Here is a 22515-nt window from a genome sequence, read left to right as displayed (position 1 = left end):
TGATCCTGGTTGTGTCAGAACTCCTCAGAGTCAAGCTGCCTCTGTGATCCTTTGATTCTGGGATCCTGGGATCCTGGGCTTGTTAGATAACCTGGAAGTGTGGCTTTCTCTGTGTGTTGTGGGACTGGCTACAGAGCTTGTGCCCAAGGTCTGCTCAGAACACTAACCCAGACAGACTGGAAGGAGCCGGAGTCACTAGGCTGGTGGAGTTCCTAATTGCCTGGTCCCACTGGTCCCAGTTACTCCCAGTTTGGGGACAGATGTTGGTTCCTGCTTACCTCTGATCCTGGGTGTGTCAGAGCACCTGGGAGTGGAGCTTCCTCTGGGTGTTGTGGGACTGGCTGCAGAGCTTTTACCCTAGGTCTGCTCTGGATCCCAGCCCAGACAGAACGGAAGGAACCCAAGTCACTAGGCTGGTGGAGTTACTGTGTGCCTTGTCCCGCTGGTCCCAGTTACTCCCTGCTGTTTATTTTTCCATGGTAGAATTTCCATGTACAATAATTAATTTACACATACATTTTTAGGTCTTCCGTATTCTTCAGACATGACGTTTCCTACAGGCTGCTGTGTTTAAAAACTTAATCCCCAGATGGGGACACTGATTCGGTAAGATGTGGGACCTATGAAATATTGGGGCCTAACAGTGAGTAGTGGATCCCTGATTGTGGGCTTAAAGGTTGTATCCTACACCAACCATGACTTTGGGTCCACACTCAGCTTCCTGATCCACAGAGATGGGAAGAATTTTTATACACACTCCTACTACCATAAAGCCACCTTATCATGCTTTTTTTCTCCACCAAGAGAGATTAGACCATTCCATACCATAACTACAATGAATCTTGACTCCCTTAAGTTGTTTCTGTCAGATTTTTCAAAGTCACAGTAATTACAAAAAAAAAAAAAAAATCACTAAAGACTCTTCTATCTAGAATTTGGAGTCCAGTTTTTCATCTGGTGATACATATTCATCTTCTAGTACCTGCTCCAAACATTTTAGCCATCCCTTAAACTCAGCCATAATTCCTTTCCTTATCTTAGTTCTTTGTGTCTATATTCTTTTTTCTAATTTGATTTTTTTATTATTAGATATTGTCTTTATTTACATGTCATATGATATCTCCTTTCCTGGTTTCCCCTCTGAAAAGAAAAAAAAAAAAAAAACCTGTTTCCTTCCCCCTCCCCTGCTCACCAACCCACCCTCTCCCGCATCCTGGCCCTGGCATTTCCTTACACTGGGGCATAGAACCTTCACAGGATCAAGGACCTCTTCTCCCACTGAGGACCGACTAGGCTATATGCAGCTGGAGACATGAGTCTCACCTTGCGTACTCTTTGGTTGGTGAAAGAGGGACAATCCAGAGACTGCTCCACCTAGGAATCCTTCCCATATTCAATCACCAAACCCAGACACTATTTGGATGCCAGCAACTGCTGGCTGACAGTAGCCTGATAAAGCTGTCTCTTGAGAGGCTCTGCCAGTGCCTGACTAATACAGAAGTAGAGGCTCACAGCCATACATTGGACTGAGCACAGAGTTCCCAATGAAGGAGCTAGAGAAATGACCCAAGGAGCTGAAGGGTTTGCAGCCCCTTAGGACAAACAACAATAAGAACTAACTAATACCCTCAGAGCTCCCAGGGACTAAACCACCAACCGAAGAGTACACATGGTGTGTCTATATTCTGAGAGGCTGCCTACCACATACTAAAGCCATGAATGAAACAAAGGTCAAGGCAGATATCTGACCTCAGGAAAAAGTCTTCAGGAACCTGAGGTGAGTGACTATACCCTCCGTATTCTCAGGCATATACATCAAATATTCCTTAAGAGGGCCTCCAAGGCCAAGCTCAAAGAAACCTACCATAGTGACTTGAGGACACTGTCTGGGAGAGTCAGAGCCTTACAGAGAACCTTCAGTCCTTCATCCTTGAGGTCATTGGAGCTGATGTCTAGATGCCTCAGAGTTTTGTTCTGCCTAATAACATTAGAAAGGTAGTCCCAGCATTGTTCATTGAGGGAACAGTTGGCCAAACTGTAGGGGGAAAGGGGTGTATGAAGGAGAAAATACAACATTTACACATAATAACAGTAATTACAAATAAGTAATTATGAATCTTGAATAAGCAAGTGGAGGAACTTCTGACTTATCCAAACATATCTCCCTTCATTTATTCTGATTTGCATAGGATCGAGCATTAAAATTGAGTAAACTGAATGACAATGGTTATGTTTTGAAGACCTTACCTGATACTAACCTACATCCTTTATATTAACTGACTCCATTACTGGCTCTAATGATACTTTTAAAGCTTCATGATTATTTAATATAGCAACAACATCCATTTTGTCTTATGTAATAAACAGTATGAACAATATATTTTGAAAAACAATATACATACACATATATGTACATATATATATGTTTAGTTTCAATTCTGTTGCTATGATAAAAATATCTTTACAAAAATCAATTTTGGAGAGATAGATTCCAATTTAGTTTAGTATTCCAGATTACACTCTCTCATTGTGTGAAGTCAAGGAGACCGAAACTTCGAACGCCTGGCCATATTACATCTAGAGTTAAGGGTACAGAGGATTCATACATGCATGATTAATTTTCACTCATGAATAATCCAGGGCTCAAACCCAGGGCAATGGTGCTGCCCACTGTGGGCTCGGTCTTCACAGACCAATTGGCATAGTGAAGACAATCCCTCACTGACATGATCCTGGACCCTCCTGATTAGAGACTCACTTCTCAGTTGATTATATATTTTGCTAGGGTGACAGCTAATACTAACCTTCATAATGTGAAATATATAGGAATACATAAATGAAAACTCACAATCATTGGCCCTATCCAAAACACCAAACCTCTCTCCCAAGTTCTAAAGGCCTTAATTTTCTTCCTTGCTAGCCTACTCATTTACTCCATCCACAATTACAAGAGCAACACATTCAGTATGAGATGCGGTCAAGGAGTTAAAAGGCATTGACTCTGTGACTGTCCCAGTTGAGAGCTCATTCTGCATGCCAAAAACAAGTTCTAGAAACAGGACTGTGTATCTGCTATAGTGACTTTAAACTAGCCAAACAGCTTTTGAAGTTTAGTACATTAAAACCTTGGTACCTATGGGTAGCCAGGGGCAGGGGGAGGTGTGGATATGGGGTTAGGATCATTGTGGATGCAAAAACTGCAGATATGCAAGAGCTGTATGTACAGTGGTTCAGCATGTATCCAACCTGTCGTTATTCTCCCATACACTATTTCCAACCTCCTCCAGTTTTCTTATAATATACAATACAAGGTAGATATTAACTAACTGTTGTCCCATGTCACTTAGGAAACAATGAGAAAAATATTCTACAAATGTTAAGTTCAGAACCAATAAAAATATAAATTATATGTGCATGTATGTATATGATGTATGTGGTTACATACTACAGTATGTATGTAGAGGTCAGAGAACAGCTTTGTGGAATTGGTTTTCTCTTTCCATTTTTGCATGGCATTTTTTGAAGGTTGAACTTGAACTTGAAATCCTACTGTCTCAGATTCCTGCACAGTTGGAACTACAGATATATGCAACCAAATCCTGTGTATATCCAAGTAAGTGCATATTTTGAAGATTTAATTTTTAATTATTGTATTTGTCTATGCTATGTGTGGGTCTGTCTGTGTGAGGGAGCATCTACCTGTGGAGTTTCTATGATTCCTCAGACCTAGAGGAACAGTGGTTAAGTTTTTTGACATGAGTGCTAGGAAACAAATGGGTCCTCTGGAAGAGCAATGCATATGTTCTTAATCAATGAGCCATCTCTCCAGCCCCGTGTGTGTGTGTGTGTGTGTGTGTGTGTGTGTGTGTGTGTGTGTATGTGTGTGTGTGTGTGTGTGTGTGTATGTGTATGTGTATATATATATGTATATATATAATTTCTTATGGTGCTTTGAAACTTATGCTATGGGACTATATCAATGGGAAGCTATTATAACTAATTAAGTTGTCTGTGTGGTGTCACAGAATGTTGTGGTTGGACAGGAATCCCACAGATTATCTTGCTCCAATCAGCAGGTAAACACAGAAAGCTATGACATTTCAAGGAAAGAAAGAATGCAGACACAACAAAGCACCTTTTTGTTGCGTTCTAATTCCAAGGAAAGAGACTAGATAACTGTACTAGCCCCTTATGGATGGATACAAACAATACCCTCATATCACCCCTATCAAGATTCACAGCCACCTTTCCTCCACACAGGCACCCTTCCCAATAGGCAATGTTCTATCCTTTTCTGTTTTGGAATAAATCAGTCTGCTGAGATTAGGCTCTAGTCTTTTTTCTACCTCCTATCTCTCTATGTTGCCTTGGAAATCTAACAATGTGTATACTACATGTGTATTCCTGTTGAGGCTGATGCTGATGCTGGTGTCTTCCTCAGTTGCTCTTTGCCTTGTTTTAAGACTGGGACTCACCAATAAGACTAATCCTTGAGTTTTAGGACCCTCCAACTTCATTTCTCAGCACTAGGATTACAGACATCATTTACTGCTGATGTCAGCATAGAAAGTACTCCTACCCACTGAGCCATTTCCCCAGACACAGAAAAGGGAGACTTTAGTAAACAGAGTCTATGTTCAAACTATTTCCACAGTCTCTATTATGAATCCCACCACCCAAGGCCACTTACACTAAGTGCTCGAGAATGCAGTCTGGGTGGCACAAAGACTTGCACAGTGAGGATATCCCTTTTTTCAAGGTGTTGGATGCCAAATTAAGATACTTCAAGGTCTTGCTGTTGATCAGGACGGAGGCAAACATCTTGCAGTCATCAGGTGAAATCTTACAGGATGCTACCCTGCAGGAAAATGATAACATCATATGCTTCTCTGTCTTTATGACATTTTATTTTGTTTTCCCCATGAAAGTGTAGGACTTCTCAGAATTTGACATTGTTAATATTTGTAATTTGTATGAGAATATGCCTGCACATATATATGTGTGTGACATGTATGTCTTTTGCCTATAGAGGACAGGTATATCCTCTAGAACTAGAGTTATAGCTATTTGTAAGCGGTATGAGTGTGCAGTGTGAGTGCTAGGACAGAACTTTAAGCTAAATTCACTACATAAAAACAAGTGCTTATAATCCTCTGAGAAATGTTTCCAGACCAGTTTAAATTTTACATGTATTTATTGGTGTGTGTGTGTGTGTGTGTGTGTGTGTGTGTGATGCCCTTGAATTACCAGATGTAATGTAAGCTATATTTATACATTGTGATGTGCTATTTAAGCTTGCTGAAATTGAATGTCAAGAGTGAGGAGAGCTTTCCTGTCCAGGACTGAAGCATGTATATTGCAAATGTCCTCTAAGACTCTTTATCTATATATGGCCTGGCCCCTTTTGATCTGTAATAAGAAGTGGGGTGAGTAGTTACACCCAAGAGTAAAAACTCTGTTCCTGAGAATGGCTGGAAGGTAAGCCAGTACTAACCAAAGTTACTATTGTTCATGCCACAACATAATAAGGATATAATAATGGCATACATCATGAAAGAGAAGTCTGGAGGGAACACATGAGTGGAAAGAAATATCTACTCTGCCAGGACCTCCAGCAGGGCTGTGTCAAGACCTCTCCAGTCATTTAGTATGGACGAGCCTGTCTTGCTCATGTTATTGCAGACATTATCCATCCAAAATGGACACCTTGCTCCTCCTCCCTGGATATGAGATTAGGATTTCCTTCTGATTGCTTCAAATAGGTTTCTTCAGTCAACTTCTTCTGGATGTGTGTAGGTTCTTATATGATGTCATCTTATACGATGTCATCTCTCTCATGGGCTATCCTACTTTCCTCTGATGATGTGTCAGATCTGAGGATAAATTTGCTAGCTATCTGTATCATCTTTCTGCTACTTGCAATCATTCAAAACTCGAAAACATGGTTATCAGAGAACTATACAGATTAACAGTACCCGGGGCAGAAAAATAGGATAAAGTGCATATATTAAGAACTGTAGTCCTCCATATTTATTCTCACCTCCCTTTTCTGTCACTAGTTGCAACCAGGAACCACTCTGCTTGCCTCTATCACTATGGTCCTTCCCACTTTAAACTTTATATGTGAACCACATGACATCCTTTTGAATCAAATTTGTGCCAGCAACAATATCGGAGATCCATCTAGATATGATTAGTAGCCACAGGTTTTTGACCTAGCTTACTCTCAGTCAGAATTGGAACTTTCTGGTATGAACATCTGCCATGAATGGTTCAGGTTAGTGGCCATCTTTCAGCAAATGGAATCATGCAGCCATAGACAGTACACTCAACAGTTAGAGATCTGAGTTCTAAGGTGAGCTGGGAATCATGAATCTGAAGCGAAGTAGTGGTTTCCAAAGTGGATATACCCATCTAGAAATTAACTTTCACATTCCATAATCAGTTCAATTTAAGAAAAATTTAAATTAGACATACACATTTTTTTTGTTTCATGCGTGAGTGCTTTGCTTATGTATGTCTGTGTACCACATGAATACCTGGTGCCTGCACATGCAAGAAGGTATAAGATCCTGTGGAACTAGAATTGCAGGTGGTTATGAACCACTATGTTGGGGATGAATGTTGAATAGTGTTTTAAAGTATTATCAATTTCATTCATTTATGTACATTGTGTATGCATGCACAATTACATGTGCTATAGTATGCAAAAGACAATGTGGAGAATGTGGAACAAAAGAGAACAACTTGTGGAAGTTGGTTCTTTCCTTTCTCCATGTGGGTCCTGGGATAGAATTCAGGTTGTGGGGTTGGCAGCAGGTGCCTTAATCCACTGACCCATCTTATTGACTATCTGGGATCAGATTTTAAAGTGAGGAAGTCTACACATGAACAATAGAAAAATAGGACACAAGTGCACAAATTAAAAACTATAGTGTGATAGTTTTGTCACCTTGACACAATCTAGAGTCATCTAGAAAGGGAGTCTCAGTGAGGGGTTCTCAAGATAAGGATGGCCTGTAAGCATGTTTATGGGCAATGTCTTAATGAAGTTTACTGAAATGGTAAGACTCAGCTACTGTTGGGGGCACCATTCCTCAGGAAGCAGGATCCTGACCTGTATAAGTGTGAAGAAAGTTAGTTGAGAACTAGCATGTGTGCATTAATCCACTGCTCTTTGCTCTTGATAGTGTATTTGATGTGACTATGCATTCAGGTTTTGCTATCTTGACTGCCCATAGTGTTGGCCCATAAGCTGAAATTCTGAATCCAGTAAATGTATTTTTTCTATTATTTCTTAGGTCAAGGGATTTTTATCAAAGCAAGTGGATCAAAATTAATATGTATGCCTCCTCTGAGGAGAGTCAGTGAGATAGTAGAACACATAGACTTACACGAGTTTTTCTATGTTGCACTCTGCCTGGTTCAAGACATCACACAACAGTTTCACATCATTGGGTGAGAGAACTGTGAGGCTGAGGTTCAAGTGCTGTAAGTTGCAATTCTGAATCAACTCAAAGAACAGATGCTTTTCACATAAGAAAAACACATTATTTGCCCTGCAAAACAAAGAGTAGTATCCATCAGTTTCCACCCAACCAGAGCTGTCATCTTTGGCAAGATCCTATATGCCACAATGACCACATAACTCTAATTTTGTAACCCAGTGACACAGCTCACTGGCTCTCAAACTGGGTGATTTTTCTCTTCCATGTGAAACTTGTGTGGAGACATGTGAAGACAAGGTTTACTATTACATGAGGAAGCTAGTAGCATCTAAACAGCAAAGCCCCACCACCACACACATACTCTCTCTCCCTCATCATCCTATAATTCATGGGATACCCCTCAATGAAGAAGAGTCAGCAACAGACATTAGAAGTCGAAAGACAGTGAGATTCTACTTTAGACTGCACAAGCCTTCATCTATGCAGCTAGCTAAGAGATGGTGAGAAGGCTAGTCTGTTACTTCTATTATATGACTAAATCAAATAAATAGACCTCTAACTTACACAAGTACTTTAAGGGTGCAGTTGCGGTACTTCAAATTATTATACAAGACTGAAAAGGCTGGTTCATTGAGATTAGTGTCTTTCATTTGGAGTTCCTGGATGTCCTTACTGCTTATGAGCACAGAGCAAATATGATTCCAACCAGTGAGAAGCCTTTCCCTGTAACAGAAAAGAAAGGAAAACATCCCACAGTCAATAAGTTAATTCAAGGAGCTGGAGACATGGCTCAGTGGCTAAGAGCATTTGTCTTTTCTCCCAGAAGACCTGAGTTCAGTTTTCAGCACCAACATGGTGGCTCACACCTATCCATAACTCCAATTCTAGGGTTATCTGACACAGTCTTCTGTCCACCATGGGCATTGTATGGACACCATGAACATGCACACATGTAGGCAAAAAAAATATATGATAATACCTGCCAGCACTTTCAGATTCTACTCATTTACAAAAAGTTAACTCAAGCCATTCACAACACATAAATGTAGCAAACTGACTCCTATACTGAGTAAAGGTAGCTAGCTAAAGTCATTTCGTGTTGGTAGTTCTTAGTCAGACATATAACAAGGTCTGTGGGATTCTGATGTTACAGCTTGAGGTGGAGATGCAGTTAATGTCTATCAGGGAAAATGTCAGAGGATTCTGAGAATCCTACACATTGGGGACCAGGCTTGTCTGGGGATTTCACCTTTCCTCCCCATTCCCACAATAGGATAAGATAACTCAGATGGCTTGGCAGTGTTGAAGTTGAGAAAACCTGCTTTATAGATAACCTTGGTAGTTTCAGAATGAAAAAATGAGGAAGGGTGCCACAGCCACTGAGTCAAAATTTACATTAAGAACCTTCTGGCTCAAACTTCACATGCCACTACTTAGTTTATAATCTTGGATAACATGGGTTATTTCTCTGTCTACTTTTGTTACCTCTAACAGGATAATCAAATTTGCCTTGTAATATTTTGGTGTGTGGAAGTGTGTGGGGGGTGTGTGTGTGTGTGCAGGTGTGTGTGTGTGAAGGTGTGTGGGGAGGTGTGTGTGTGGAGGTGTGTGTGGGGTATGTGTGGGGTATGTGGGTGTGTGTGTGTGTGTGGAGGTGTGTGTGTGGAGGTGTGTGGGGGGGTGTAGTGTTGGGGTGTGGAGAGGTGTGTGTATGTGCCACATCATGTGCATGGAAGTCAAAGAACAACTTGCAGGAATCAGAATCAGTTTTCCTACATGGTCTAAGGGATTGAATTTAGGTCATCAGATTTGAGAGAAAGTAACTTTTATTTGCTAGGTCACTTTGCAAGCTCACCTAATAAGTTTTCAAGTATGAAATTAGTCCCAAGGATAAACTCCAGGGCTCCTAAGGAACTGAGTTAACTTATTTTATTGATGCAGAAAGATCAGAAATCCAAGGCCAGCCTTGATTACAGAATTAATAGAAGGCTAAACCATGTCTCAAAAACATGAGCTGGGGCTGCCATTCCTGGTAACAAGCTAGCCTAGCATATATGATGCCCTGGATTCTGTTCTCAGGATGGAAACAAAATAGAGTCAAGAGATCAGATATTATACACATGTATTTTTTGTTGTTTCATCTGGTTATTAGGGGTTTGGGTTTTTAATTTTCTGTTTGTTTGCTTGCTTGTTTTTGACAGAACCTCACACTTTATACCAGACTGACCTGGAACCCTCATTGTAAGTAGCCCAAACTACTTTAAAATGCTGAGAGAACCTCTTGCCTCAGTTTCCTGGGTGCTGGGGTTACAAGTATAACCCTCACACCTGGATAGGTGTGATTAAGATGTTGTTTTCCTTACATACACTGTCTTATATATTCTAGGCCTGGCCTAGTGCTTGGATCACAAGCATGTACCCTTATACTCAGTTCTATATGAGTCTGGGGAACAAATCTAGGAACTGTACATTATACCAGGCAATACTCTTGGTCCCTACATATATGAACTGATGTATCACTGTGAACTCATAAGTATGCACAACTAATAATTAACAAAAATGGCCAGGCCTGGTTGCAAATTCCTTTCATTCCAGTACTCTGGAAACTGGCACATGAATATCTGAGTTCCAGGCTTGCCACAGCTACATAGTGAGACCCTGTCTCAAAACAATTAACAAAAAATAAATATTAATAAGATCAAATAGCATTATCTTTAAAAGAGCCCATCTGGGGCTCAAAATAGAGCTTGTTGGACTGGACACAGCTCAATATTTAATCTAAGAGTGCTTAACTTTCTTCAGATAATAAGAATTCGGATCCCAGAGCCCACATCTGGCATTGAACTATAGCTCCAGGGGAATCTGATGACTTACTTCTTCAGGCCACTGAGGCCACCTCCACACATGTTCATACTAACATGTAGCCACATACATATACATTAGAAGTGAATCTTACAAAAAGGAAGCTGTTATCAAAACAGGTGAACTTCTTATTTTCTCCCTTAAAAGCTCTATTTTCTTTTTAAATTTATTTATTTACTTATTTATTTAATTTATTTTGGTTTTTCGAGACAGGGTTTCTCTGTATAGGCCTGGCTGTCCTGGAACTCACTCCATAGACCAGGCTGGCCTTGAACTCAGAAATCCACCTGCTTCTGCTTCCCAAGTGCTGGGATTAAAGGTGTGTGCCACCACTGCCTGGCTTTAAATTTATTTTTTAAATCATATAATTGAAATCGTATTCCATCACTTTCTCCCTCCTGTCCCTAATGTGCACCACCAACTCTCAAGCTGACAGCTTTTTTATTGTTTTATGTATATATGCATATATATATGCATATATATATGCATATATATATGGATATATATGTTATATATGCACACCTATGTATCACACACATCCCTATACATATATACATATTACATATACATATATGCACACACAACCTGTTGAGTTTGGTTTTGTGGTTTGTATATATGTAGTTTCTAGGCCTACCACTCGCTATTTGAACAACCAGTAAGGGTGTGTTCTGAATCTATGTAAATCATTAATACACCAGCACAGATTATGAAAATGGGACTGAAAAGAAAGATAGTGAAGGGACTCACATATAGCTGTGTTCTTGTTCTTCATTCAGAATATTTTGGGTTGAAAAGGACAGTTTCTTCAGTGTAGAACAATGTTTTAAGCAGTGGGCAGCAACAATAACATCAGAATAATCCTTAGCCACAAAGTTAACCTGTTCTATACAGTTCATTGCGTGTACTAAGAAGGCTTCATCGTCCATCTCAGACAGACAGTAAAACAACTTCATGCCATCTATCTGTTCTTGGAGCTCTTCATTGCCACTTATGGTTTCCAGGCACTGATACAACTGATGCTTTATTTCCTGGGACAACTGGTGGCCAAAATATGCCTTTAGCTTTTTTTGTTCTGATTCATGTAAAAGGCCAAAGATGAACCAGCCCAAAAAAATCCACTGTACTTTGACTTTCTTTAGAAATATAAACATGAGTGTCTCTATACTTTTAACATCCTGGCTAGGGTGGTCCACATGGCTCTTTAGCAGATAAAAGATAGCTGCACAGACCTCCTGAACAGATGGATGGAAGAATACATAAGAATTTTCAGATTCCCTGATATTTGCAAGCATTCCAATGTCCAGCAGTGTGGGGATGTCAGAGTCCATGATTCCATTTCTCCTGAGAGCCTCCTCACCAAACACAAATGTGTCAGTCCACATGCCCTCAGCAGCTAGAGAACACAAGCCCTGCAGCTGGTCTTGGCTTTTCTTACTTGGAGAACAGGCACTTTGGGGAATGAACAAATTGAAGATGTGAGTGGTATACAGGGAGGTGGTACAACGGCAAATGGAGATTGGGTCTCTTCCCTTCTCTATCTCTTCTTTTAGACAAGTAGCTACCATCCAACAGAGCACAGGGACTTGACATACAGTGAACAGCTGCTCATTTTCTCTCACCAGACTGAAGGCTTCCTGGGCTCTGTTCCTATCTTGGAATAATCTGTGGAAATTCATCTTAATATTTTTCTCTGTAAGTCCTGTTATTATTTTCACATGTGTGTACTCAATCCTGTTCTTCATTTTTTCAAAAGTCTCTGGAGTAGTAGAAATGAGGAGAGAGGATTCTAGGAGCATCTTCCTTCTGAGCAAACTGCTTAGTAGTATATTCACTGACTGCTTCTCCATGCAGTTGTCACACAGCTCTGATTCCCATTTGAACAAATCACATTCCATCCCTTCTAAGCTGTCAATGATAAATAAGAGTTTCTCAGGTTCGGATAGTATCTCCTCTATGGGAGCTGAGGGGCCAGGCCATTCTCTGGAGATCAGTTCAGCCAGGCTAGCTGTCTTCAACTGCTTTACTTCTTGACAGCAGAAGTAGAAGATGTAGGAGAATTTGTGGGGAAACACGAGGCCTTCTATCCAGGCCAGCATTAACCTCTTCAACATCAGTGTCTTGCCAATTCCAGCAACACCACTCAGGAACACCACCTGTGGCTTTGATTCAGTTCCCTTTGATTGTAAAAGGCTCTCAAAACAATCATAGTCATCCTCAGTAAATTTCTCCTTAAAGAAATTCTGAATACTAATATTCAATGCTCTGGAAGTGTCATGGGTCAGCTTTATCTTCAAATGAGCTCGATATAACTTTGGGTATCCTGAGTCAGTGAGCACAAGGGAAATAAATCCACAATATATCAAAGTTGATCATTCCCCCATATCTGACGATAACACTTTAATTATCAGAATGGATCATTTAAAAATTATTTTTTGTGTTATTGGGTAGAGGTGCTAAATCCCACCCCCACCCCCAAGTGGAACGTGCCCCTAGCTACTGAGTCATTTCTTCAGTCCCCTTATGTGTATGTTTTTATGAGTTTGTAATCTGTTGGCTCAGAACAACACTAGTTAAAGTGAGAAGATTTTTCACTAGCCCTGGATACACACAGTTGTATTACTGTGTGTGTCCTGAGTGTTATACTGTTAAACTGTCACATGCTCTTTCAAAAGCTGTCACTTGAAATCAAGTTGTCCCTCTTCCCCATTTCAGACCCACTCATGTCTCAGTGTATTGCCTTCTTGGGTTCTTGTCTAGGAATGGGCTGACCCCTAACTCTGCAACAGGAAGCAAAGAGAATAAGAGAGACCAAGAATAAAAATGCTATGCCCTTGAGGATAGCTAACAAATGAATCATTTCTAACATATCTCGTGACTTTTTCCCCATGACATTAAAGTGCCTGCAATGGGAAGAGAAGCCTGAAGTAGAACCAAGGGCACCTAAGCCATGAGAAAACAGCTCAATTGTGAGCGCCAACTGACTCCAATTTCCCAATCTGTTTTCTGATGGATGCTGTGAAGGTACAATTTGATGATGTTATGAGAGCCCAATGTGCTGGTGTAACCCCTCCTACCATTGTATGCTTATTCAATTGGAACATAGCTTTAGTCACTCTCTGCTCTGCTTCGGAATTCCATCTGGCTGCCTTAAAGAGGCTTCCCCAGTCAACTATTATTGGATGGTTTGAGGGCCCACTGTGATGATGTTTTGCTATCTATCAGCCTGTCTGTCTATCTATCCATCCATCCATCTATCTACCTACCTACATACTTACCTACCTACTGCTTATCTCTATCATTTCCTATTTATTATTTACTTTGACTTGCAATGTACTTAATGAATGTACTCATTCAAAACCAAAAGCATGGCTTTCCTAGATAATACTCTGGACCATGTGGAACTCTGTGCTGTGTGAAGCTGCACTACCGGGATAGTAGAAATGCCAACCAGATATGGCAGAATACATGGCTCTCTAAACTCAAACATCAGATGGTATCACTATCAACAGAAGATTGACTACATAATGAAAACAGGTAGTGTCACACTGACATCAAAAGTATAGAACAATGGGGCTAGAGAAATGCATTAGTTGTTAAGGGCACTAGCTACTCTGAAAGAGGTCTTGAGAGTGGTTTGCATCACACATATCAGGTGGCTCACCACAGCCTATGACCCATGTTGAGAGGACCTGGACTCTGTAGGCACTGCACTCACACACATAATCCAACACATGTGCGTGCACTTGTGAAATTTTTGAAAAGGTACCTTAAACATTTTTTAACATACACAACCTTCCATTTATATGTCAAGAAAGCAAAAAGGGTACGGTTTAAAGGGCCAGAGAGAACTAGTGGGAAAGAGGGAAGCCAAAGCACAGTGGGCAAATACCGTGAGCAAAGCACAAGGATACACTCACACACACACACACACACACACACACACACACACATACACACACTCACACACACAACTTATACTGAAACCCTTTGTATACCAAGTATAACAATTTTTAAAGGGCACTTAATAAAAATAAAAGGCAGGTTGAGCGATCAGTAGAAACTAAGGAAAAGCAAGGCAAACTATTTACACAAAAGGTCTTTTTTGTTTGTTTGTTTTGTTTTAATTTAAGAATCAACAGATAATGGCTAGTAAGATGCTTCACGGACATTTGCCATCAAGCCTGATTACTTAAGTTTGGTCCGTGAGACCCAAATGACAGAAGCAGAATTAACTTTCTGAAGTTGTTTTTTTGATCTCTACTTGTGAACTATGGTATACAAATAAGCAAGTGTATATATACAAAGAAGAAATTTAAGAAAAGTCAAAAGAAACCAACAAGTTGTTATTTTATTGATGAGAAATAGTTGAACAGGGAACGGAGGGCCAGAAGACAGTTAGAAACAAAAGATATCCTAAAGCACAGAAGAGAGATGAAAAGAAATAGACACAAGACATTGTATCAAGATCTAACATGTGGCGATCAAGAGATGGCTCAGTGGTTAAAAGTACCCAGAAGACCTTGGTTTAGTTACAAGCATCCACATGACAGCTTCCTCATTCTGTACGTCCAGATCCGACATACTCTTCTGGACTTTAAGGTATAAGTAGTTCATAAATAGTGCAAGCAGACACTCTCACATACACATAATATAATTTCTAACTGCTCACATGTATTTTAACCATGAATTAAAGACTCTTATATGCAACTGTATTTCAAGAAGAAGGTGGGAAAGAACAGCACTGACACTTTTTTTAAACAAATACAAAAAGAACATACATGATATGTACTCACTTATAAGTGGATATTAGACATAAAGTACAGGATAGCCACAGTACAATCCATAAACCTAGAGAACCCAGATAACAAAGAGGGCCCAAGGGAGAATGGTTGAATATTTCTTAGAAAAAGAAATAAAATAGATATTAGAATTGGATGGAGAGAGGGAACTGGGTGGGAGAGGAGATGGGGAGGTGATGGAGGTGGGGGTATCAGTTGTAGGGAGTGCAGGGGAGAGAGAACAGTAATCAATGAGGTGCAACTCTAGGATATGCCAGAAACCTAGGATAGGGAGAGACCCCAGAGTGTCTATAGGGGTGACTCTAGCTGAGACTTCTAGCAGTTGAAAATATGGATTTTGAAGTGGCCACTTCCTGGAGCCAGCAGCACTCACAGTAGAGGGATAAGGACAGCAACTTACTGTCAACAAAACTGTCAGCCCAAAATGCACCCTGCCTACCCACAAGATGTTTAGAGAAAACAATAGAGCAGAAACTGAGGCAATGGCCAAGAAGTGACGGCCCCAAATTGAGACCCATCCCATCGGCCAGAATCAAACTCTGACACTATTAATGATACTCTGTTATGTTTGCAGACAGGAGCCTAACGTAACTGTCCTCTGAGAGGCTCCACCCACCAGCCAATGGAAAGAGATGCAGAGACCCACAGCCTAATATTAAATGAGCTTGGAGAATCTTGTGGAAGAGTTGAGGGAAGGATTAAGAGACCTGAAGAGAGCAGGGCCTCCACAGGAAGACCAAAAGAGTCAAGTAAACTTGGCCCTTGGGGGCTCCCAAAGACTGAACTACCAAACAAAGAGCAAGCATGGGCTGGACCTAGCTCCCCCTGCCCATAACATTTATGCAGCAGATATAGATCTTGATCTTCATGTGGGTCCCCCAACAACTGGAGTAACTGATGTCCCTGAATCTGTTGCCTGCCTGTGGATCCCCTAACGGGGCTACTGTGTCTGGTGTCAATAGGAGATGATGTGCCTAGACAAGTAATGACTTAATATACCAGCACGAGGTAGGGGCAATACCCAGGGGTCTCCTCCCTCTCAGAGAAAAAGAGGAGGGTGATGTATGAGTGGTTATTGGGAAGAGGGGGGCTGATATTGAGATGAAAAGTGATTTTTGTTAAAGTGGGGAAAAGATAACTTTTAAACACATAAAGGCTGGTGTAAAGAATATTTTATAGCCACAGATCTCAGATTATCAGTGAATCCCAAGCAGAACGAGCTTAGGAAAAAAAACATACATCTAGGGTTATCATAGTAAGATACTAAAACATCAAAGACAAAGAAATTAATTAAATTTTAAAGCATCCATGATATCTTATACCAGGATGAATATAAGTGTGACTTGTAAGGTCATAGCATTTATGAAAGATAAGTTTTCTGTTATAAGTTTTTGCTTGCTAAAGATCAAAACAGACAGAGCCACAAATAAATTGAGAAATCTTGTTCCATATAATTTACATAGATATTTCAAATGCATATATGATATGTATAAGGGAGGCAGAGGGAGGTACAATACACATGCATGTGGAGATCAGAGATTGATATTGGGCGTCTCCTTCAACTGCTTACCACTTAAGAAAAAAAAAAGAAAATATTTGTTTTTAATTTGGATGAATGAATGCTTTTGTTTGCATGTATATATGTGCACCAGATGTGTGCAATGCTCTCAGAGGATAGAAGAAGGCACTGGATCCCCTGAAAGTCGAGTTACAGATTGCTGTGAACCACCAGGTACGTTCTAGAAACATAGCCACTGTCCTCTGTAAGAGCAGGTGTTCATAACCACTGAGTCATCTCTTTAGGCCCTCCATCTCATTTTTTGGGACAACTTTTTAGCTGGCTTGGAAACTGCCAAGCTAACTGGCCAACTTGCTACTATGCCTTGCTTGTATGTGGTTAAAGTTAGTTTTTCATGTTTATACAGCAAGAAACTTACAGACTCAGCCACCTTCCTTTCCTAGACCCCATGAATATGATCTATTACAGGTCTTTTCTGTTGCTGCTAACCTAAATCCATAGTGCTACCATTTCACTATAGAGTTAAGGCTCCAGTTTAGATTCAATGGACTATTACTAATACCCTGTATAGGAATTTAACCAACTAGGTTAGAGCATGATACACTCATAAATTTGACCTCACACACTACACCTAAAGTGTCTGCATGAAGCTGCCACCTCCCTCAGGAGAAAAACATCCCATTCCACCTGATGGCTCTCTGGTAGATGGGCATGAAAAAGTTACCAAAACTAAGACATGATCCTCACTCACTGTAAAGAAGCTTTCGTCAACTCACCATCAATCTCTCTTTTTGCTCTCTCTATGAGATCCTTCCTATTGATCTTCTGGAAAAATCTGAAAGTCATATCCCAGGCTTGCTTCTCCTCATAATGTTTCAACAATAAGCTGGCAAGGTCTTCCCGAGATGCCTTCTTCAGTTCTGTCCAAGAAATCTGTTTCAGCCCCAACTGCAAAATCTCCTGTTTGAGGAATTCCTTAAACTTCATGAATTCTTTCTTGTTCAGCTCTTCCAAGTACCACATAAGGCCAAAATCAGAAAAAAAAGACGTCATCGTGTCTTAAGGAAGACAGACTCGTCTTCAGAGAGATGAGTATCAGGATTAAAAAACAGACAGGATCTGTGGGAAAATCAGGCAAGCAGCTGAGTTACAGGATTAATTCATTAAAATTAAATGGAGGTCAAAGGGGAATGTTTGAGCTCATGAAGTGTTTGCTGCACAAGTGTAGGGACATAAGTTACATCATTTATGTAAGCAGAGTGTGCAGCCACAAAACCTTTAACCTACTGTTTGTCTGGCTTGCAAGATGTGCTGGAACAATGGGGATGTAGAACTTGTGGGAGTGGACAACTAGTGACTGGTCCAACTTAAAGCCCATAATATGAGAGGAAGCCCACACCTGGCACTACATGAATGGCCAGGGACCACTAGCTAGGCAGCACAGAGACCCATGATAGAAGCAAACACAACTGTCCAAAAAATAAAAGTCAATGAAATAACTCCTAATGACTTTTCTGCTATGCTCATAGATTGGTGCCTGCCATCACAGACATCATTGAGCAAGTGAGAGAAGCAGATGCAAAGACCACAGCCAAGAAGTAGGTGAAGCCAGGAAAACCCCCACAGAAGAGACAGAGAAGTATTTCAGAAGCCAGAGGGGTTGAGGACACCATGAGAACACAACCCACACAATCAACTAAACAGGGCTCATAGGGGCTCAAAGAGACTGAAGAGACAGTCATGGAGCCTACATGGGTCTTCACTAGGTCCTCTGAATAAGTGTTATGGTTGTATAGCTTGGTGTTTTTGTGGGACCTCTATCAGTGGGAGAGGGAGCTGTCTCCGATTCTTTTGTTGGGATTTAACCCTTTGTCTCCTATTGGGTTGCCTCATCCAGCCTTGATGAGGGTTTGTGCCTAGTCTTATTTAAGTTTCTTATGCTGTATTTTTAAGGAAAACAAAGGAGGGATGGATCTAAGAGAGAGGGAATGTATATGTGAGAGGGACTGGGATCAGTGCAAGTAGGCAAACCTGCTTTTGGGAACTAGTGTATGTAAAGAAATAAAAAGATGTGGGGTGTGATGGCAAAGCCCTGTAATCCTAGCACTTGGAAGGCAGAAAAGAATCCATGTGGCCTGATTACCAGCTTCTCTAGCCAAATTCCTTGAGTACTAGTTTTACTGAGAAATCTTCTTATCTGAAGAACCAAGTAGTACACTGTTTATTATGGGTGATAAAGGGCAGGGACTTTTTCCTTATGGGATCATATTAGGTCTCATCCCATTAAAAGGCACATTAAAACAATAGCATAGTGGTTCTCAACATTCCTAATGCTATAGCCCTTTAATACAATTCCTCATGTTTTGGTGACTTCCAACCAGAAAATTACTTTCACTGCTTCTTCATAATTGCAATTTTGCTATCTTATGAATAGTGATGTAAATATCTGTGTTTTCCTATGGTTTTAGGTGACCCCTTTGAAACAGTGATTTACCCCCCAAAAGGGCTGAAACCTACAGGTTGAGAACCACTGCAACAAAACTTAGAAAGCAACAAAGTGAGATTTACTGTTCTAAAGAGTTACTGATGCTGCTAGAGTGATGGAACTAAACTCGGGTTCAGTTTCCAGTGCCCATACTGGTGGGCTCATAGCTGTCTGTATCACTAACTCCACAGGATCTGACACCCTCTTATGGACTCTGCAGACATGGTACACATGTTGTATATCTACATGCACTCAAGCACACACAAACACATGAATAAATGTTAAAAGAATTACTGCTTCCACTAATTCTGGTGATACTAGATGGAATGCTAGTAAACAGATGCTAGTTTATAAGTAAATAAGTATTACAATGTTATTATGATAACAGTATTATGGTACATAATACACTGTCATAAAAGTTATAATATATAAACAGATGGCTGAGTCCAGTGGAACAGGTCCGGCATCCCAGCTACTTCAGAGGAAGAAGCTGGAGGATTAAAACTTCAGGGTCTACCTACAAACATAGTGAAGCCAAGGCAAGCCCAGGCAACTTAGTGATACTCTGTCTCAAAGAAAAGTGGTTAGAAGTACTGCCTGCTCTTCCAGAAAACCTGGGTTCATATCCCAGCACCCATATGGTAGCTTACAATGATGGTAAGATGCAGCTCAGGGGTTAAGACTACCTGGAGATCATGCAGAGGACCCGAGTTTAGTGACAAGCATCTATATCAGATGGATTACAACCACCTATGACTCCAGTTCAATGGCATGTGATAACTTCTTCCCTGAGCTGCACCCATGCATGTGGCTCACTGATGAAACTCTCATACACATGATAAGTAAATAAGTAAATAAATTAGATATTATCTTTGAAGTATATAAAAATAAAACACAAAAAGAAGGCTGATTAAGTGATCAATAGTAGAATGCTTGGGTAGTGTGTGCACTACACTATATTAGTCTTCAGTACTGCAAAACAAAAAATTCTGATATGACAAAACCATCCTAAGGAAGGCTTAACATAACTAGGATATCCAAGAAATGTAACTCTAAGACAAAAACACAGAATGGAGAACCCTCACTAGATATCAGATGCAGAAATAATAGAATTATTCAGAAAATATGAAAATTCTTAACCTATATCCACCTAGCACATCTACAATCTAAAGGAAATAGACTTATCTGTAAGTGATGGGATGTACATGAAGGAGTGTCCTTTCAACAAGCAGTACTTGATCAACAAAGTCTACGTGCAAAATAAAATGAACTGGCTCCTGCAGAATGACACCTGAGGTTGTCTTCTGATCCCCATATATACCTGTGCACACACATTTATTCACACTCATGAAAAGATGCTAAACATTATTCATCATTTATAATATGAAAAAATGAGATATCCTCATATACCTAAGGAAATGAGTAAGGAACTGTGGATGTAGTTCAAATAGAAGAATGCTTGACAAGCAAGCAGCCATTTCTGGTTATATTCTAGCATCACATGCACATGGAGGAGGGAAGGAAAAGAGGGAGGAAGAGAGGGAGGGAGGGAGGGAGGGAGGGAGGGAAGGAGGGAGGGAAGGAGGGAGGAAGGAAGGAAGGAAGGGAGGAAGAGATTGAGGGATGGAGCAAAAGAAGAAGGGAAGAAAAAAGGAAGGAAGGTAGGAAGGAGTATAAAACCTACTCCTGGGTGGCCTTAGGATTCAGATGTAAGTACACAAAGGAAAGAGAAAATAAACTCTTATAAGAAGGCCTCTGACCCCACAGACACTCCTAGGCATGTGTGCAACCCTATGTGTATGCCCACACACAAATAAAATAAATGTAATAAAAATTACAAGTACACATGTATTTTCAATCCACACTTGATTTGTTGAGATGCAACTTCTATGTAAGTTGAGATATCTACGTATCTGCAAAGATCTACTGGGCCCTTTGAAATAACTAATGGAATCATCAATCAACTATATCATGAAGCCCAAAGAGAGACATTACCCAACTCTTTAGAGAGAAACTAAGAAATCAAGACACAAAAAAAAATTGGAGACAATTCCAGAGTGCTAGGTAGGGCTTGTGGATGGCAGGCATTTAACTGTGGTGATGAGAAGGGTTTGGGGAAGAAAGATGCTATGCTCTAGAGACACAGTCTCCTATTTTGACTGATAAAATAGTCAGAAGTTAGACCCCACTGACAAGGACCTAAAAGCCCACTGACACTATATGTGCTCTTCAAATGACATCATATCTAAGAAAATAAATGAACTGTCATCACTTAGCTCTATGTCAGACCTTCCTGAAGGCATCCCCACCAAGTGTAACAAAACCAAGAATAATCTGTGTTTACTTCTGGCTAAAGCAGATTTTCAACCTGTGGTCATGACGCCTTAAGGATCGAGTAACCCTTCCATATCAGATATCCTGCATATCAAGCTATTTTCATTAAGACTCATAACAGCAGATTTACAGCTATGGGATACAATAAAAAATAATGTATGTTTAGGGGTCAAAACAATTTGAGAAACTGTATTAAAAGGACACAGCATTATGGAGATTGAGAACCACTGGACTAACATAACATATAACCTTGATTCTCTAGCACTTTTTTCTCCTGTCCTAGAAGATACCTCTCCTAAAGGTGAGAAAACTCCCTTAACTTTTAACCATATTACAAGTAACATTCTTTTTTAAAATATTTGGATTCTTTTTCATGTATATGTATTTGTATGTCTGTTGATATGTGATGTGTGTGTGTATGTGTATGTACATGTGCATGAACTTGATGTGTATGCAGAGATCAGAAGAAAGTATCAGTAGTCTGAAGCTGGAGTTATAGGCAGTTGTGAGCCACTCATGTGGGATCCAAAATGGGTCCTCTGGAAGAGCAGCAAACATTCTTACAGAGCTGTCTCTCCAACATCACAAAGTACACATTTTTGGGTAGAAAGAAGTGAGAGACTTATGGGGGTGGCAGTATTTCTTAGCAACCTTAAGAGGTGTCACATTGAGAGCCACCAAGTTCCAGTGTATGACTGCAAAGAAATTATCTCTGAGTCTCACTTGAGGACCAAATTTCCTATCTAGTATGTTCTGTTCTCTCTCTCTCTCTCTCTCTCTCTCTCTCTCTCTCTCTCTCTCTCTCTCTCTCTCTCTCTCTCTCTCTCTCTCTCTTTATCTCTCTCTCCCTCCCTCCTCTCTCTCCTAAATTATTTTTCTATTTTTTTTAATAAATCCAATTGGGCTTCACATCTGCCTTGCTCTGAAATTAATTTCTTTGTTGAAGCCACAAATCCTAGTTTTGCCTGGGTAGATAGGGGTTGGTGTCTCTGAAAAGAATTCCACCTGAGGCAGGCAGATTTCTGAGTTCAAGGCCAGCCTGGACTACAGAGTGAGTTCCAGGACAGC

At 40.4% G+C, this 22515-nt stretch overlaps 1 protein-coding gene across 2 annotated transcripts in view; it reads right to left on the bottom strand.

Annotated features, from left to right (window-relative positions):
* LOC116100418 (NACHT, LRR and PYD domains-containing protein 4A) overlaps positions 1 to 22515 on the bottom strand; it is a 40125-nt gene that overhangs the window by 14018 nt on the left and 3592 nt on the right. Inside the window, exons 3-8 of one of the 2 annotated variants that reach the window (XM_031384232.1) lie at positions 17405 to 17747; positions 11058 to 12630; positions 8013 to 8171; positions 7395 to 7559; positions 4691 to 4858; positions 1865 to 2035 (exon numbers count right to left, since the gene is read on the bottom strand). In XM_031384232.1, the coding sequence (XP_031240092.1) occupies positions 1865 to 2035; positions 4691 to 4858; positions 7395 to 7559; positions 8013 to 8171; positions 11058 to 12630; positions 17405 to 17681 (2513 nt within the window). In that variant the 5' untranslated portion in view covers positions 17682 to 17747. Of the gene's footprint in view, positions 1 to 1864; positions 2036 to 4690; positions 4859 to 7390; positions 7560 to 8012; positions 8172 to 11057; positions 12645 to 15184; positions 15210 to 17404; positions 17748 to 22515 lie in introns of those variants that run through there. The other variant, XM_031384233.1, reaches the window with a different exon arrangement.

The sequence above is a fragment of the Mastomys coucha genome, unplaced genomic scaffold, assembly GCF_008632895.1.
Source record: "Mastomys coucha isolate ucsf_1 unplaced genomic scaffold, UCSF_Mcou_1 pScaffold21, whole genome shotgun sequence".
Lineage (NCBI taxonomy): Eukaryota > Metazoa > Chordata > Mammalia > Rodentia > Muridae > Mastomys > Mastomys coucha.
This window is presented reverse-complemented; position numbering and strand designations above follow the sequence as displayed.